Genomic DNA, 18,416 nt, shown 5'->3' with positions numbered 1-18,416 from the left:
CATCCTAGACATTCCATCCATTTCCAGCATTTACTGTGAGAGAGGTGCTGTTTCATGATAAAACACCTTCATGAACTGAATCAGATAAAAAATATAATTGCCTGAACAAATGTAACCAGGCCTACCTAATTCAGTATGTTTTAACATCAAACTAATTTCGTTTAATTTGATGCATTGTAATTTCCTACTTAATGCTCTTACACGTTCTTTCATTAAGTTATTTGCTGCTTTAAAGGGCGTTACTTTAATATGTATTGCATATTGTAAACATTTCTCAAGAATAACATTGATAAAGTAATTTTATATTAGATTTAGTTAATATTTTCTAAAACTTTGGGGCGGGCTGGGGAGATGGCTGGCAGGTGCCACGCTATGAGAAACACTGCAGGTAGGGTTCGGCTTAGAAAATGGCTGGCAAGAGCTGGGCAATAATATTTATTTATTTATATAAGTACATGTACAAGGTATACAGGTCTAGCTGACGTCAATGACATAATACTTAATAGCAAGTCATTTATTATGCAGAACATTTCGGGCAAATTAAGTCAGTTTTTCTCCCCAGGATGCAACCCACACTAGTCGACTAACACCCATGTACCAATTTTACTGATAGGTGAACATGGACAGCAGGTGTGTTAAGAAAACATGTCCACTCATATCGGAGATAGACCCCCGGACCTCTGTGTGATCTGAGTGCGCTAGCAATCGAGCTACGGGACACCTTAAAAAATAGAAGGTTGAGGCCAGCTGAGGAGACAGTTGTTAGGTAAGACACATATGCAACAGTTAGGTATCTTTATTTCGTTCAGCAGAAGATACTTGATTGGCCGATTGGAATATTGCTGTGCACAAACAGCTATATTTAATGCTAGTAAAATCACAGCCCTAGGGAATATACAGAGAACTTATATTGCCTGCATATATTGAGACACCTAAATTATTGGGAATACTTATGCATCATAACTTACACCTAGAAAACATTAAAGGAACTACTACAAAATCTGCCCGGTGAAAATGCTCTTAAATGTGGGAGCCACAGTAGACGCTGTGGTCGCAGTGGTTAGTGTTCGGTACTCCTCGGAAAAGCAACTGGGTCGAGCACTGGAAAAAGGCTCTGTTACCTAGTAGTAAACAGAAACCTTTGAGTTAGTCGACTGTTCAGTCGCATCCTGGGGAAGAACCTAAGAAAAGGGGGGGGAAGAGGGGGATTCAAATGGAAACCGCACTTCTGAGATTGGGCTGCAGATTCGATAATTCTTGTAACATTGGTGGTATATCCTAACGTCTCTCATAAGATTACATAGAAAAATGGCCAATAGCGAGTAAACCTTACTTCTTGTGTGGTTTATAAAACACACTGGGAGGTAAACCGAAATTACTGAAGAGTATACGCAGTCGCAGAAAAATATGGCTCTAATTCACCTTCCGCGTGGCATTTTTTGTTGTCCAGTCACGAGAATCTTATATTTCCTTCTCTAGCTGGACATTTACAGGTGTCTGGCCTCATCATTTATATTACAGCGTTGAAATATCCGATAATATTACTAACGGACACTACAAATTTAGAGAAACATTGGCGGACCAGGTGGTTGTCTTGCGTTCCTGCCTGCTCCATTTCCCCAGTTTCTATTTAAATTTAGTGACATTTCTAGGTGTATCATACATTTTTCCTTATCAGAATATTATTTCCTTCAATATTACAATAAATCCACTATATTTAATAAACTTGTTACATTGTAAAAGGAAATTATACGGAATATGTTAGTTTCCTGTGACTTATCTTTCAAAAGTCACATTAACATTACACATCTACAGTCTTATATAAACATTATTATGCCTACCACTTACTACATTTAAATCATATGAAAAATTATCAGAAATTTTCCACCTACTTTGTACTATATTTTAATGGAACTCACAGATCTTGGAATTTTGGAAATACTATTTAATATGGATATTAAGCAATTACAATTTTAATATGTAAAATTACTAAAAGAGAAAAAGATTTATTGGTATCCAAATGCATTTGTTTAATTTTTACACAATTTGTCTATGAAAGTTAAGACACATGTGCAACATCTGGATATCTTTATTGTAGTAGACGTTTCGCCATCCAGTGGCTTTATCAATACAGATTCTAGGACATAATAGGAAGACAGTAGAACTATATACAAAAGATGAGGTAATCAGTCCCTCGGCCTTGGAGTTAGTGTTCACAGCATCGTGGTGGAGGAGAGTCTGGAGCAAAGGCAAGAAGACTGGCGCTTTTTATAGGCGTCAGTGAATGGGACGGGCAGCAGACGAGGTCAGTCACTGGTAGGCGGGATTCCCCAGTGGAAGTAGGTCCTTCCCAAAGAGATGGGTTAGTTGCAGCAGCCGTGAAGAAGGTCTTGTAGATGTCCTCTGAACCAAGATTCCATGATGTTGCAGTGTCTGACAAGTTGTGCAAAGAAAGGTATAAAATACCGACAATATGAAAGTTAAGACACATGTGCAACATCTGGATATCTTTATTGTAGTAGACGTTTCGCCATCCAGTGGCTTTATCAATACAGATTCTAGGACATAATAGGAAGACAGTAGAACTATAAACAAAAGATGAGGTAATCAGTCCCTCGGCCTTGGAGTTAGTGTTCACAGCATCGTGGTGGAGGAGAGTCTGGAGCAAAGGCAAGAAGACTGGCGCTTTTTATAGGCGTCAGTGAATGGGACGGGCAGCAGACGAGGTCAGTCACTGGTAGGCGGGATTCCCCAGTGGAAGTAGGTCCTTCCCAAAGAGATGGGTTAGTTGCAGCAGCCGTGAAGAAGGTCTTGTAGATGTCCTCTGAACCAAGATTCCATGATGTTGCAGTGTCTGACAAGTTGTGCAAAGAAAGGTATAAAATACCGACAATATGAAAGTTAAGACACATGTGCAACATCTGGATATCTTTATTGTAGTAGACGTTTCGCCATCCAGTGGCTTTATCAATACAGATTCTAGGACATAATAGGAAGACAGTAGAACTATACAAAAGATGAGGTAATCAGTCCCTCGGCCTTGGAGTTAGTGTTCACAGCATCGTGGTGGAGGAGAGTCTGGAGCAAAGGCAAGAAGACTGGCGCTTTTTATAGGCGTCAGTGAATGGGACGGGCAGCAGACGAGGTCAGTCACTGGTAGGCGGGATTCCCCAGTGGAAGTAGGTCCTTCCCAAAGAGATGGGTTAGTTGCAGCAGCCGTGAAGAAGGTCTTGTAGATGTCCTCTGAACCAAGATTCCATGATGTTGCAGTGTCTGACAAGTTGTGCAAAGAAAGGTATAAAATACCGACAATATGAAAGTTAAGACACATGTGCAACATCTGGATATCTTTATTGTAGTAGACGTTTCGCCATCCAGTGGCTTTATCAATACAGATTCTAGGACATAATAGGAAGACAGTAGAACTATATACAAAAGATGAGGTAATCAGTCCCTCGGCCTTGGAGTTAGTGTTCACAGCATCGTGGTGGAGGAGAGTCTGGAGCAAAGGCAAGAAGACTGGCGCTTTTTATAGGCGTCAGTGAATGGGACGGGCAGCAGACGAGGTCAGTCACTGGTAGGCGGGATTCCCCAGTGGAAGTAGGTCCTTCCCAAAGAGATGGGTTAGTTGCAGCAGCCGTGAAGAAGGTCTTGTAGATGTCCTCTGAACCAAGATTCCATGATGTTGCAGTGTCTGACAAGTTGTGCAAAGAAAGGTATAAAATACCGACAATATGAAAGTTAAGACACATGTGCAACATCTGGATATCTTTATTGTAGTAGACGTTTCGCCATCCAGTGGCTTTATCAATACAGATTCTAGGACATAATAGGAAGACAGTAGAACTATAAACAAAAGATGAGGTAATCAGTCCCTCGGCCTTGGAGTTAGTGTTCACAGCATCGTGGTGGAGGAGAGTCTGGAGCAAAGGCAAGAAGACTGGCGCTTTTTATAGGCGTCAGTGAATGGGACGGGCAGCAGACGAGGTCAGTCACTGGTAGGCGGGATTCCCCAGTGGAAGTAGGTCCTTCCCAAAGAGATGGGTTAGTTGCAGCAGCCGTGAAGAAGGTCTTGTCAGACACTGCAACATCATGGAATCTTGGTTCAGAGGACATCTACAAGACCTTCTTCACGGCTGCTGCAACTAACCCATCTCTTTGGGAAGGACCTACTTCCACTGGGGAATCCCGCCTACCAGTGACTGACCTCGTCTGCTGCCCGTCCCATTCACTGACGCCTATAAAAAGCGCCAGTCTTCTTGCCTTTGCTCCAGACTCTCCTCCACCACGATGCTGTGAACACTAACTCCAAGGCCGAGGGACTGATTACCTCATCTTTTGTATATAGTTCTACTGTCTTCCTATTATGTCCTAGAATCTGTATTGATAAAGCCACTGGATGGCGAAACGTCTACTACAATAAAGATATCCAGATGTTGCACATGTGTCTTAACTTTCATATTGTCGGTATTTTATACCTTTCTTTGCACAACTTGTCAGACACTGCAACATCATGGAATCTTGGTTCAGAGGACATCTACAAGACCTTCTTCACGGCTGCTGCAACTAACCCATCTCTTTGGGAAGGACCTACTTCCACTGGGGAATCCCGCCTACCAGTGACTGACCTCGTCTGCTGCCCGTCCCATTCACTGACGCCTATAAAAAGCGCCAGTCTTCTTGCCTTTGCTCCAGACTCTCCTCCACCACGATGCTGTGAACACTAACTCCAAGGCCGAGGGACTGATTACCTCGTCTATAGTTCTACTGTCTTCCTATTATGTCCTAGAATCTGTATTGATAAAGCCACTGGATGGCGAAACGTCTACTACAATAAAGATATCCAGATGTTGCACATGTGTCTTAACTTTCATATTGTCGGTATTTTATACCTTTCTTTGCACAACTTGTCAGACACTGCAACATCATGGAATCTTGGTTCAGAGGACATCTACAAGACCTTCTTCACGGCTGCTGCAACTAACCCATCTCTTTGGGAAGGACCTACTTCCACTGGGGAATCCCGCCTACCAGTGACTGACCTCGTCTGCTGCCCGTCCCATTCACTGACGCCTATAAAAAGCGCCAGTCTTCTTGCCTTTGCTCCAGACTCTCCTCCACCACGATGCTGTGAACACTAACTCCAAGGCCGAGGGACTGATTACCTCATCTTTTGTATATAGTTCTACTGTCTTCCTATTATGTCCTAGAATCTGTATTGATAAAGCCACTGGATGGCGAAACGTCTACTACAATAAAGATATCCAGATGTTGCACATGTGTCTTAACTTTCATATTGTCGGTATTTTATACCTTTCTTTGCACAATTTGTCTAGAAACATTCTTGAGTTATTATTATTAACGTGAACGCTAAACCCGAAAGGGGCATACAGCGCTGTAGGGGAGGAGGTGCAAGAGTAGGAATGTGGGAAGGATGGAAGTGATGAATGGTTTGAAAAACCGACAAGTTGAAGATTGAGACACTTATGCAGCATCTGGGAATCTTTATTCAGGAAACGTTTCGCCACACAGTGGCTTCATCAGTCCAATACAAAGAGGAAGGCGTAAGGAGAGGAGGAGTATGAGGTAATCAATCCCTCAGCCTGGAGTCGATGTGTTCAGTCCATCAATCTTGTAGAATGTACAGCATAGGGCCGTAGACGTGGCTTATATACTGTAGTGAGGTGAGGTGAAGCAGGCGGAGGCGGGGTCATAGTGGTACCATCCACTAGTCGAAGTAGGTCTTCGTCCAAAGGTTGAACAAGTGTTGAAGAATTCTTTGTAAAAAGATCCCATGATGCTGCAGTGTCTGACAGTTGTGATGAATGGTTTGAAAAACCATGGAAGTGAGGGGGGAGGGGAAAATGCAAGTTATTATCGAGGTAGCCTTTTCTAATTGACTTTTTATTCTTCAGGCATCAAATGTTGTAACCAAATACTGATAGGCTTTGGTTCTGTATGTATCCAAATCACTGTACTCTTCAGATAATAATGTGTATTATTTCGTTTACAGACAGCAGCTAGAACTGGAGAGTTTGGAGGACAGCGTATTAGTCGGCGATGAGGACTGGCTCCAGGACAAGCATGGGTGCCCTGCCTATGTCGCACCAGAGATTCTTACCTCGTCATCCTATTCTGGCCGTGCAGCTGACATGTGGGGCTTGGGTGTAATGCTCTATACCATGCTGGTCGGCAGGTACGGTTCCTTCATTTGTCTTAGCTTTTTTTTCACTTTACTTATAGCATGTTATAATGCCAATAGAAATTATAATATAGTTTATTATTTATAACTATACTACACACAGGCAAACCTTACTGAATGTTCAGGATACGTTTAAAGATTTGAGAATGTTCAATGTATTATTGAACTCACTGGGAAATAAATAATTATGCAAGGAAAATATTCAGTGCTAAATATACTTACAAATACATTAATTGTACGTTATAATAATCATGGGGAGCGCTAAACCCGTAGGATTATACAGCGCATGTGGGGGGATGGAAGGTATTCAGGCTCAATTTAGGGAGCCGGAACACAGATCCAATTCCCTAGATCAAGAGCCCCTCACCAGCGTCAAGGAACCTCTGAGGGGACATAATTGTACATAAGTCATTTATTAACACCAGACTTCCTTGCACACAACACTTGCTATATATTATTGATCAGCATGCTACATGTCGATGCTTTATGGGGAAATTGGATGAAATTTTGGTTAGAGAGCTTTCGGGTGGGTCACGGCAGGTGATGAATTTCAACCTGTCAGATTCTTTAAAATAATAAAAAAAAAATGTTTTATGTACATTGCGCAGTGTGTTCAAATAAATTGACTTAACGTGTTGTCAGGCAACAAAGATAGGTTTAGTATATTCAGCCATTTTTCGTAACTCGCATTTTGTAGCTCTTTTTTCAGTCTTCACATTTTAAGTGAACACTTAAGATAGCTGCTGTATATTTCAGTTTTGGCCTACGTTGTGAACAACCAATTTTAACTTTTTCTTATCTATATATCTGAAGGTTATTATTGTATAGGTTGCTAATGTAGCATAAAAGTCTCACGATTTCATTTTTGTTCTGGTGGCAGTCTTGAGTCAGTGAGGATATTTCAATATTTTATCATAATTTATATTCCTTGTGGCTTGTTATTGGTTCCTCCTATTCTCATTACAAACACAAGGTTTACATTTATGCGCACATAAGCAGACGAACATGTGTGTGTGTGGTTTAGTAAGATGCAGCATGAGTATGCATGGTGTGATATAGTGGTGAAGGTTTGATACTGTTTAGCCGTACAGGGGGCATGGTGACTGACATCTGTTGGACACACTGGAGCATGCACTTGAGGCGGGTCTGATGTTTGCCATTAACTATGTGATAGGGATGTCAACTAAGTCTTGACAGGCACTTCACGTGTTGGTAGTCAGATTAGATAGTAGCGCCCCTATTATGGTAGACCGAGTTGAAGTTACCAAAGGAGTTGTCAGTTGAGAGCAACATTGTAATGTGGATGAACATTGTAGCTGTGGAATCTTTTTGTACAAAATGGGTTCAGGTGGTACTCAGATCACATGTTCTTCCAATAAATTGCTTTGGATGTTGTGAGATTTCACAGACGATGCTAACGGGAACTGGATAATCTTGTAATGTTGAAATTCTTATTATACATATAGCGGCCTAAGTCTAAAATACTGGTACAACACGTTTCATTAAATTTTTAGTACAATTTCTCACTTCGTTGTAGTTTCCTTTATCATTGTAAGTTACATGGTAGAATTTTTCCAGATTGTTAGATTTTCAGTTTTGCTCTAACGATGTTGGGGTATCCTTCATGAGTGCAGTGTTTGTAATGGTTTTTATCAAGTAACCTCACTTGAATTTGTTCTTTACTCATCCTTGGGTAGTTGGTAATGTTTGAGTAAAAGGTAATACGATAATGGCCATCATCTTCCCAAGTGTGGAATGGTCTTCTGATGCTGATAATATCCTAGGTGGTTGTTGTTGGAGGTTGCAGGTGGAAGATGTGGCTGGTGGTGTTGAAAAAAGTTTGAGTTAATAGATTGGGCTATGAATTATGACTGGGCATTGACAGATAAAGCCTTTTACCGGCTCTTGTTTTCCTAACTACTGTTAATAATTGGGCAGAGGCGTTATTAGAGATAACTAGAGGCACTTCGTTGGTAATATCTTCCCAGGAAGAGGAACATGAATCAAATCAATGGGAAGTATGGCTTCAGTTTGTAGGTTTGTAGGTTCTGGTTAATTTTTTAATTCCTCCAGTTAATTAGCAACATACTATGTCCATTAGAAATTGATCACATTTTCAAAATGGGTTTAGAAATAGATAGTTTAATGTTCATTTTTTTCTCTAGTACTGTATAAGTATGTACAGTATATTGACACTCGAACATCCTTAAATTCACAAATTTGACCGTTGAGTATTCTCTTAATCAGAGGAGTTTGAGCTTGGTCTTTTACATAATATTCGGTGAATATGTGCACCAGTCTGATTCTCTTGATCCAAGGAAATGAGATTCTGTTTGTGAGTTACTACTATATGACAATCTAACTTTCTGGCATAATCTATTCTGTTAAGAAACATTTTGCTAGGAATATAGCCTCCTATGATAATACATTTGGTGCATACTCCTATTCATTATGTCTGTATACGTAAAAATAATTGATACTCTGCCTCTATCAAAGTGAGGTACATTAAAACTTTAGACTTGCTAGAAGGTAGTGAAATACACCTAGGTGTAAAATAGAAATTACACCACAGAGACAGAGCATTAATTCATGGTATATTGTTGCTTCCTGCATATTCAGAAATTTGATTCAATATCAGATTCACAGGAGGACCTTGTATCTCAATTAGTTAAGATGTCCCTTATTAATGACTCTTAATGGATTAAAAAGCAAAGTTATTATGAAAATGAGTTGAATATTACAGTAACATTAGTACTGTACTTATAAAAGCCTTTAAAAATGTGAAAACATTGGAAAATGTCAAGTTTTTCATGGGTATGACTTATAATCATTTAATACAGTTGGTAAATTTGTGAACATTAGCCCAGAAACAAATTTTATGAGCCTTTAGTGTTTGATGTGAACTTGGGCTGTGACAATTAGCAGTAATCAATGGGAAAATGCATTACCTCTGGTTGAACATTACACACAGTAATGCTTATTTTATTCCTTTACAGGTACCCATTCCATGACTCTGATACCTCATCACTATTTGCAAAGATCAGATGTGGAGAATTCAAAGTGCCAGAGTGGGTGAGTTCCCGAGCCCGTCACTTAATCACAGCCCTTCTTCAACGTGATCCTGCCCGTCGCCTGGCTGTCCAGGATGTCCTCTCTCATCCATGGCTAACTCGTCCACCCCGTGACCACCCTCTGAGGGATCCCACTGACCACACCGTCCCCACTATGTTTGTGCAGCCATCAAGCCATCTCTCGCAGTCCCCGAAGACCACAGCCACAACCTCCACTCACTCGCCAAGTTTGTTTGGTCTGTAGAGTGCCACCAGCTTCAGTTGGTCACTGTTGTGGTTTCCCCATGTTGTCCATATGGGTTGCATTTCAGACTATCAGAGGGTGTTAGTGCAACCCAAAAGTTATGATAGTGTACCATTATCAGAGATCTTTCACATCTTCAGGGGTTCTAAGTGTACCAGTAAAGTGCAGTCTAATTCTGCACATTTTCAGGAAATAAACCTAGAATATGGCCTACCACGTAGACCTTTTAATGAAAGCCTCTGTATGGGTGTTGCTTTGTATCTTTAGAGTTGTGACAAACCCCAACAAAGTAAAATTGCAAGGGGATGTCATTTCTTAAAATTTTGATACCACATGGTGGTCAGCTAGATAGGGCCCTGTAACAGTGACCTGATCCATACACAACACAGGTGGTGGTGGTGGTGCTTTCAAAGCCTTTAATACATTAATAATAGATATACTGTAAGTAGTTAATATGTGGAAATCCAATCCAGTAAGGTTTCAGTGTATGTCCAGTGTAAATTTTGTAAATGCTTTCCATATCAAATCACTTCAGTATATAACTGATAGGGATGTGTGTAATATAGTAATTAAACAATTTCACAATCATTATTAAAAAATTTAGTAAATGCCCTTTGAGCCCAAATCTGTTTTTTTTTTTTTTCTTTCATGTGGATTCCAACTAAGCAACAATGGCAGGGCAAAAAGTATCTTTGGGATGTGCTCTGTTATGGTCAGGAGCATGGTTGAAAATCTGTGATAATTTGCATCTTCTAGGTTTGTAAATGTTAGTAAATATGCGTTAGTTTCCAGTTTGTTTAAGTTCCATATCAAATGGTCTTCCTGGTGGTGTTGGTGAAAACTTGGATGCCAGGAAGACACACGACAGGGAGAAGCTTAGTAAATTTGCAGGCCTGAAGATGCGTACATCTTGTGAAGGATATTCGTTTTGGGATCCAATTAGCATTATGGTGTTATAGGATCAATGGCAAGACAAAAACGTTCTTTACCTCTTTCATGTATGTAATTTTTTTAAATATTGTCTGAGTGGTAAGTAAAGTACAAGATAAACAAATAGGGACTTTTTTTTTATTTCATGTGTGTGTGTGTGAAAAGTGTAAATGTAAGTGTAATTAGTATATGCTTTTATGTGAAGGTAGCTGCTAAATACTAAATTATATTTTTGGTATTTTTTCCCTCCCACAGCATGTGTGGTTAACATCATGGTTTTTTAATAATTGTTAGGACTGTTGACAGTCATTATTTTTCTTTTAAATGCATTCAGATTGTAACACAATTGCCACTGTGTCATCTACCAAAATTAGCCTGAAAATTTTTGTAATGTTTGAAGACAAACATGAACATTCACATATGTATTAGTCTTCTTATAGACAGTGATTTATTTTTATTTATTATATTTGAGGAAATTCCCCTCAAGGAGGTTTCTTGATGCTGATGAGGGGATTGTGATCCAAGGAATTGGGTGTCCTGGCCTTCCTTAATCAGACCAGATTGCTTCCCATTCCCTAGCCATTTATGATCCCCATGGGTTTAGCACTTCCTCCTAAATATGACATGGCAAAGCACTAAACCAATGGGTCATAGATATCTGGAGAATGAGAAATGGGAGATAATCAGGTTTGATCTAAGGGAGTGAAAGGCAGGTTCATTTACCTGGATAAAGAGGCCTTCACCAGCATCAAGTCACCTCCCTTGAAGGAAAATAGTGATAATCAGCTTTATTGAAGAAAAAAGTAACTCAAAATAGGTAAGTTTACTGCATGCAAGATGATTTCATACTTTATCATAGTATGAAAGAAATACTGTACTGTAAGAAAAAATCAAATAATTGATATCTTACAGCAACCTGCTAAAAATGCAATGGAGCTTTACACATTGTAAAATAAGTACTATAAAGAACTCTTAGACAGGCGACTTATTATAATCAAGTGCTAAACCAACAAGGGTCATACAGCACTGTTAGATAGGTGAAGCCTTAACATTATTATACAAGGCACATGTGCTCATATAGAATGTATTTTATGCTTTTATGTGACAAAAAGTATGCAGAGAACTTTAATGCTCATATACTGTTAAACTCTTTAATTCCAAGTACTTCATTAGAGCACTTGGGCTACAGTACTGCATGCAGAATGCAGGAGAGATCTCATTCTACAGATAAGAAATTCTGTGCCTAATTCAGGTCTCTTTAAATGCCAACATAAGCTTACTATGAAAGTGTGCAAGATATACAGTACATACAGCCAGACCTCTGTTCACTATTTCCGAATTATGACTCTTTTGGGCTTAGCTTAGTTTTGATGATATTTCCTTGGCTAAGTTTTCATTCATAGGAGGGGCCACCCATGAAATATTTAAATATTTGGTCATTCATGGGTTGGTGATTTTTTTTTTTTTTTTAGACAGTCTTGTGTATTAAACCTTTAGGATTTAAGATAATTTGGATTTTTCTTTAAAATTAATGTACTGTAACGTATTAACATTTTGTGGATGTGTAGTGGGCTTATACCTATTTCATCATTATTGGTTAAGAAGTTACTTTACTACAGCATATGCCTTGAGAAGAATGTTTTTATATAGAAATATTTAGATGGAAATATAGTACTTGAAAATAAATAATATATGAAGAGTATGGAGGGATTAAGGAAGGAGGCCTAGGGTAGAGGGTGAAGGAGAAAGTGAGTTAAGATGAAAATTAAAGGATAAAAGGATGCACAGAGAATTTAATAATTGCTTTCAGTGGTATGGAGAGAGGTGGATGCAGTTGTGTCCATTATGTATAAAAAGCTGCTGCTGCTGGAAAATATACCAGTCACACCACACACACTAAGTCTTACCCTCTATCTGCCTGGCTGTATACTCAGACACCATGTGCATAGACACCTCAGCAAGACATCCAACCACAAGTGGATGCATCCACCACTTGGGGTGGATGTCTAACCATGTGCACAGATGATACCCACCTACTCACCCTCCCATTCAGATGCCTATCATACAAATGACCACCCACCTGACCAGACAGGCATCCCACTCACCTGGATGCTCAGGCACCCACCTGCCAAGATGCTTAACACTTGCCCAGCTGTATAGTCCTTGTGGCTTAGCGCTTCTTTTTGATTATAATAATAATAATTAACACTTGCCCAGACACCTTCCCACCCACCTAGACCTGAACACATACCTTCCCACCCAGATCCTGACACCCATCTGCCTTGTCCAACTAGACACTTGTCTGCCAAGATGCCCACACCCAGACATTCACCTCCTTGCCTGCCTGTACAGATACTAATCCACCCTCCATAACCCACAGACACCTATCACCCATTGGACTGCCCATCTACAAAAATCAGAATCCAACTGACTGACTAGCTGCACAGACATCCACCTGCTCACCCACCAAATCAGACACATGTACACCCAGAAGCTTGCCCTTAAAAATCCACCCTGCTGAGCATTCTCCCACTCATTACACCACCTTACACACCCAGGCAGGCACCCTTTTTGTGTCCCCTTCCCCTCACTCTCTACACCTGGACAACTTTTCCTGCCTCCATTCTATAATTTTTTAAACACCTAGGCACTGGTACCTTTCCTGATCCCCCACCCCCCTTCCTCACCATAAACCCAAGCATGGTGCCTGCTTTTCTTACAGCACTGTTTACTGTTGTTTATACAACCAAGGAGAAATTTAATCAATATTGTACTACTATTGGGATAGTTTACACATTTACTGCAGTGCATTCCATCACTTTTATACCCTGCTTTCACATCTAGCCCAGCAGTGCTGTATGACCCATGTGGGTTTAGTGCTTAGTTTTGATTGTAATAATATATCCTGCTTTAGTGCTCGTGAGTATTTTCATGGATTCTTCTATACTCAGGGGTTCCTAAGAACATTATCTCTGTGAATGCTGCACATGTACTGTATTTACTCTTGTACAGGGTGTCCACAAAGTCCTCTTCCAATTTAAAACATTTACTCCATGATAAAAGATGTGGGAATGCAGCTTGTGTGTTTTTTTTATATTATACACAGAGACTATAGCTGTTTATAGGATGCTTTTATTATTGTTACAATCAAAACTAAGCACTAAACCCACAAGGGTCATACAGTATGGGATGTTATAGATAAAGAACACATTTAAATTTCCTGCTGAAATCTCATATAAAGTATTGATAATGTATATTATAGAGAGAGAACTCAGTACTTGTCTGCAGGTAATGCTAGGTCTGTCAGGCTGTGATAACCTTGTTGATTCAAACAGTCATCAAGGAAGCCTAGACACAGGAATGGCTCAAGGAGTATAAAAATTGTCAGCCACATGTAATTTACTTTAAATCACTTCAGAATGCATTTTAAACTATAATATCATTGCTGATAATTTATGTATTATTAAATTGATTTTAAAGAATAGATCATAGTATAAACCAAAATGCATTAATTTCATCATTCACATGAAAGCAGCTATGACACAATACTAACTATCCATACCCACCTTCATTTTTAATGCGTGTAATTGCATGAATGTAAACCAGATGAGTATGGTATAAGTTGATGTGCATGATAATTTGCCATATGAAGTAATAAAATCAAATATTTCACATTACATAAAATATCAGCAAGATACTCTGAAACAGTTCTTGCCTGACTAAAATGTTTAATATACATATAAATTTTACCACATTGTGCAATTTAATTGTAACTGGCTAGGTTATGAATACCTGGGTAATTGGAGTCCTGCTTTAACCCTTTCACCGCATCATGGATCACTTTCTTGGTTCTCAACTAGTGCCATTTTTCCATGGACAAATTAAACTGCTCATTTGAGCTTTTGCAATACTTTTTTTTTTTTTTTTTTTTTTTTTTTTTTTTTTTTTTTTTTTTTTTTTTTTTTTTATTTTTTGTTACTCTTTATGCAAGTATTTTGACCTAGACATATTACATGGCCAAAAGCATTCCAGACACAGTTTTAGCATTTTAAAAATTACAGAATTACAAATCATTTCATTGATCCTAGTGCATTTTTTTTTATGAATGATAGTCTAATTTCTATAGTATAAAGAAACATTTTCAGTTCATTCTTTTCAAATACTGTACTGTATATGTATTTATTTTGGAAAACACACAAGACAATTTACTCGTGAAACTTTTATCAAGCTTATCCTTGTCTGTATTAGTATATTAAAGTAAGCACATAAATAGAATGTCTGTTGGTGTCATTATTCTTCTAAGGTGAACCAATTAGCAGTATCTTCAATATTCTATATATAGGGTATTTTATATGAAATACATATCATTCTCTATATTTTATAGTACCCATATCTTGCATTATTTATCGTATAACAAATAGGACTTGGAAAGCCTTCACTGGATAACAAGTGACAGCACCTGTCAGACTGAAATTTCATCTGTTAGTCTTTTGAAATGTTGAAACACAACAGGGGATATTTGAAAAGTTGTTTGGCAGCCAGAGTAAAATTGTGACTTATGCAATAAGTACACCATCGTTTGGTTCGAAATTACAGTCTCAGCGGTGAAAGGGTTTCAAGGTCTTTTAATGCTGTGTCAAATCTTCCCCACCTCTTCTGTTCTTTGTATACAAGAGATGAAAGACTGATAAGCTGGAATGCTTATAATACAGAACTTGAAGTTTTAAGGAAGTATTGACATTGATGTTATCAGGGGATTGCACTTCACTTAGTGTTGGGAATTCTCTTCTTGGTATTTTATTTAGATGTTTGTAAATATATATTGCTTGCTGTATAGTTGCATTGTTTGCTATTTGGTTGGCTTAATGAATTTCATTCCCAGTACTAGTCTTTAACACAGTATATTTCACAGTTGTTTTAGATTAGATTTGTTGAAAGATTTCAAAATGTTGCGCTCTCCTGACCCGTGTGTGTGTGTGTGTGTATATATAAGTTCGTTTTAGTTATTTATTTCTCTAGACCATGGAATGGAGTCTTGCATCCAGACCAAAGGGTATGGCACCTGTGGGCTGGTGTGATGTGCATACTTAATAGTTTGGAGGATGGGTATGTGAAACCAAGTTAAAAAAAAAAAACTGAGTTGGTATTTTTTCTTCATATGATGTATCTGGTAATAAGAAAAACCCCTGTTAATTTTTCTGTTAAAAGTGAGAGTAAATTGTGTTAAAGATCATTCACTTTAAGTTTCCAGTCGATATACAGGTTACCAATAGTCTCAGCAACAGAATAAATTGCTGACAAGCCTTACAATTGTCAGTTGTGTGATAAGGTTACTTGGAGGGCCATTTTTTTAAACATGCCAGCAACCCAAAAAAAAGAAACACTTCACCATCATTCAGCATATTCATATACGTACATAACATATTCATTCTAAATATTGTTCCCTTACCACTTTCAAATTTAAATACTGTATCAATAATTCAAAATGTTTTCATATCTTAAGCTGTTAATTACAATTATTACCATCAAAACTTAACACTGAACCCACAAGGGTCATATTGTGAAACAGGGTCGGATGTGCTAAAATGTTAATACCAGTCTTTAAAAAAAAACTGTATACATGGTACGACAAATGCTTCAAAATAACTTGCAAAACTATACAGTACTCATTGCTTAGGTAGCTGTTGACCATGTTAACCCTTTCAGGGTCTGTCCCGTAGATCTACGGCTTTACGGTGAGTGTCCAAACCGTAGATCTACGCCATGAGCTCAGCTCACTCTGATAAACTGTGAGTGGTACATTTGGGCCTAGATATGAGAGAATACATCTATGTGGTATGTGTGCACCACATAAAACAGATCCTGCAGCACACTTGTGTATAATGAGAGAAAAAAAATGAAATCATGATTTTTCGATTAAAACAGCAACTTTGCAGTGTTTTTTCGTATGTTTTTTATAGTTGTATTTGCGATTTCTTGGTCTCATTTGATAGAATGGAAGACATATTACAGAAATAGAGATGATTTTGATTGGTTTTAGCACTGGAAATGGCTTGAAACTGAGCTCAAAGTAGCGGAAATGTTAAATTTTTGCCGATATTCAAGAGTAAACAAACGACCTCACACATCTAATACACGTCAGCTGGTGGGTCTAATATACATTCACAAATATGGTGATGATATTTATACAATTATTACAGTATTGCATAACAGTAAATCTTCTATTTTTTGGTGTGAATAAAAATTCATTATGTGAATAAAAAATCAAAATGGAATTTATTTGTAAAGCCTCAAAACATAACTAATGAACAGAGGAAATGTTAGTTTAGTGCCAGGAATGCCTACATTGTTTATTCTGGACCCTATTTTGAAATTGGAATATTTTGAACTTTGTGTTAAATTGGCCAAATTAACAATTTCCGATCACTTTATTTTGTAGTTGAAACAGTTGACTTGGCGATTTCTTGTGCTCAATCGATAGAATAGAAGTAATACTAGTGAAATAGCTAAGAATTTGGTTGATTGGAATAATGTAATTGGCCTAAAATGGGAGTCAAAGTCGGCAAAATCGCAGATTCGTAAATATCGCTGACACATCAAAATTCGCGAGAGCATAATTTCGTCAATTTTCCACCAAATTTCTTACTTTTTGTTTTATTACCTTCACAAAAAGATTCTCTATGATTTCATAAGAAAAAATAACAAATTTTTTTTTTTGAAAATTCTTGGACACTGGTGCGTGACTCCAGATTTGGGCCTTGGACCCTGAAAGGGTTAACCTTGCACCACTAAGTGTTCCAAAGAAATTAAACTCGTACTAGACCTAAGATTATGATTGCCCCCAAAATGGTGCCCTGAATCACTTTTTAACATCCTTAAGCAACAAAGGGTGTTAATATTATCTGATGGATAAATATTAACTAAACTGTTTTTTTTAATTCAACATGTACTGTGATTAATTGGATGCCATATAGCTAATAGTGAGCCATTGGATGCCAAACAACTAATCGAATTACATGTATCAGTTGAATGAACCAGTGACTAAATTTTGGCATTTAGTTAAAAAAATATTCAGGTTCTGTAAAAAATATTCAACATTTATCTAGTACAGTACTGTGGTACAAAGATGCAAATGCAACAATTAGAATGTTTAATTAGACATTTCACCCTGTATAGAAAAAAAAAAAAGTCCCCGGTGGGCAAAATTTCTAAATGTTGGATGTGTGTCTTTATACCACAGTTTGTCAGTACTGCCATGCCTTTACTTGTAGTACTGTATAATACTCAAAACCCAATATTCTATAAGATCGGACAGAAATTAGCCTAATAAAAGTGAGCAACACAATATACATCTTACTTCAAATGTTGATGGGGTTATCTGTTTTGTCACTGTGGTTGAAGTCAGAGGAAGAGAGTTGGATTCAAATATCCATTATACTTGTAACAAGTATAATGTGCTAATGTAGTTTTGCCAATAATACTTGCTGTTTAGTTCACAGATACTTCTCAGTGTAAGTGACTTTCAAAGATACTATAAGTAGTTCTAATGATTTTTCCACTATCAAACCGATATCTTATCTTCTGCCTGTTAGTAAATCCTGTGACTTAACCATACTATGATGCTCATGTACATATGTTTTGTATATAATGTAATGTGAATATTCAGTGTTATAATAAAAGAACTTGTGAAGTTTTGTTTGATAAACCTTATTCTTTAATTAATGTGTACTGTAATGTACAGTACGTATTTCATCACACTATATTACTCGGTCTTTTTCTTCATTAGTCTTTTACCCATCCTTCGCCATTTATATCTTACAAAAACTTCAACTCTATACACTGATTAAGAGTGCAAAAGTCATTTATACTCCATAAATATATATATATATATTCTTTTTTCAACACATCGGCTGTCTCCCACCGAGGCAGGATGACCCAAAAAAGAAGCTCTTTCACTATCATTCACACA

General features: G+C 38.0%; 1 protein-coding gene across 2 annotated transcripts in view; it reads left to right on the top strand.

Moving 5' to 3' along the window:
* trbl (tribbles pseudokinase 2) overlaps nucleotides 1-18,137 on the top strand; it is a 214,118-nt gene extending 195,981 nt beyond the window's left edge. For both annotated transcript variants that reach the window (XM_053796114.2, XM_053796113.2), the window contains exons 4-5: nucleotides 6,014-6,196; nucleotides 9,199-18,137. In XM_053796114.2, coding sequence (XP_053652089.1) covers nucleotides 6,014-6,196; nucleotides 9,199-9,517 — 502 coding nt within the window. In that variant the 3' untranslated portion in view covers nucleotides 9,518-18,137. The remainder of the gene's footprint in view (nucleotides 1-6,013; nucleotides 6,197-9,198) is intronic.
* The last annotated feature ends 279 nt before the right edge of the window (nucleotides 18,138-18,416 follow it).

The sequence above is a fragment of the Cherax quadricarinatus genome, chromosome 83 (genome assembly GCF_038502225.1).
Source record: "Cherax quadricarinatus isolate ZL_2023a chromosome 83, ASM3850222v1, whole genome shotgun sequence".
Classification (NCBI taxonomy): Eukaryota; Metazoa; Arthropoda; class Malacostraca; order Decapoda; family Parastacidae; genus Cherax; species Cherax quadricarinatus.
Note: the sequence above shows the minus strand (reverse complement) of the source record. Positions and strands in the feature narration are given on the sequence as shown.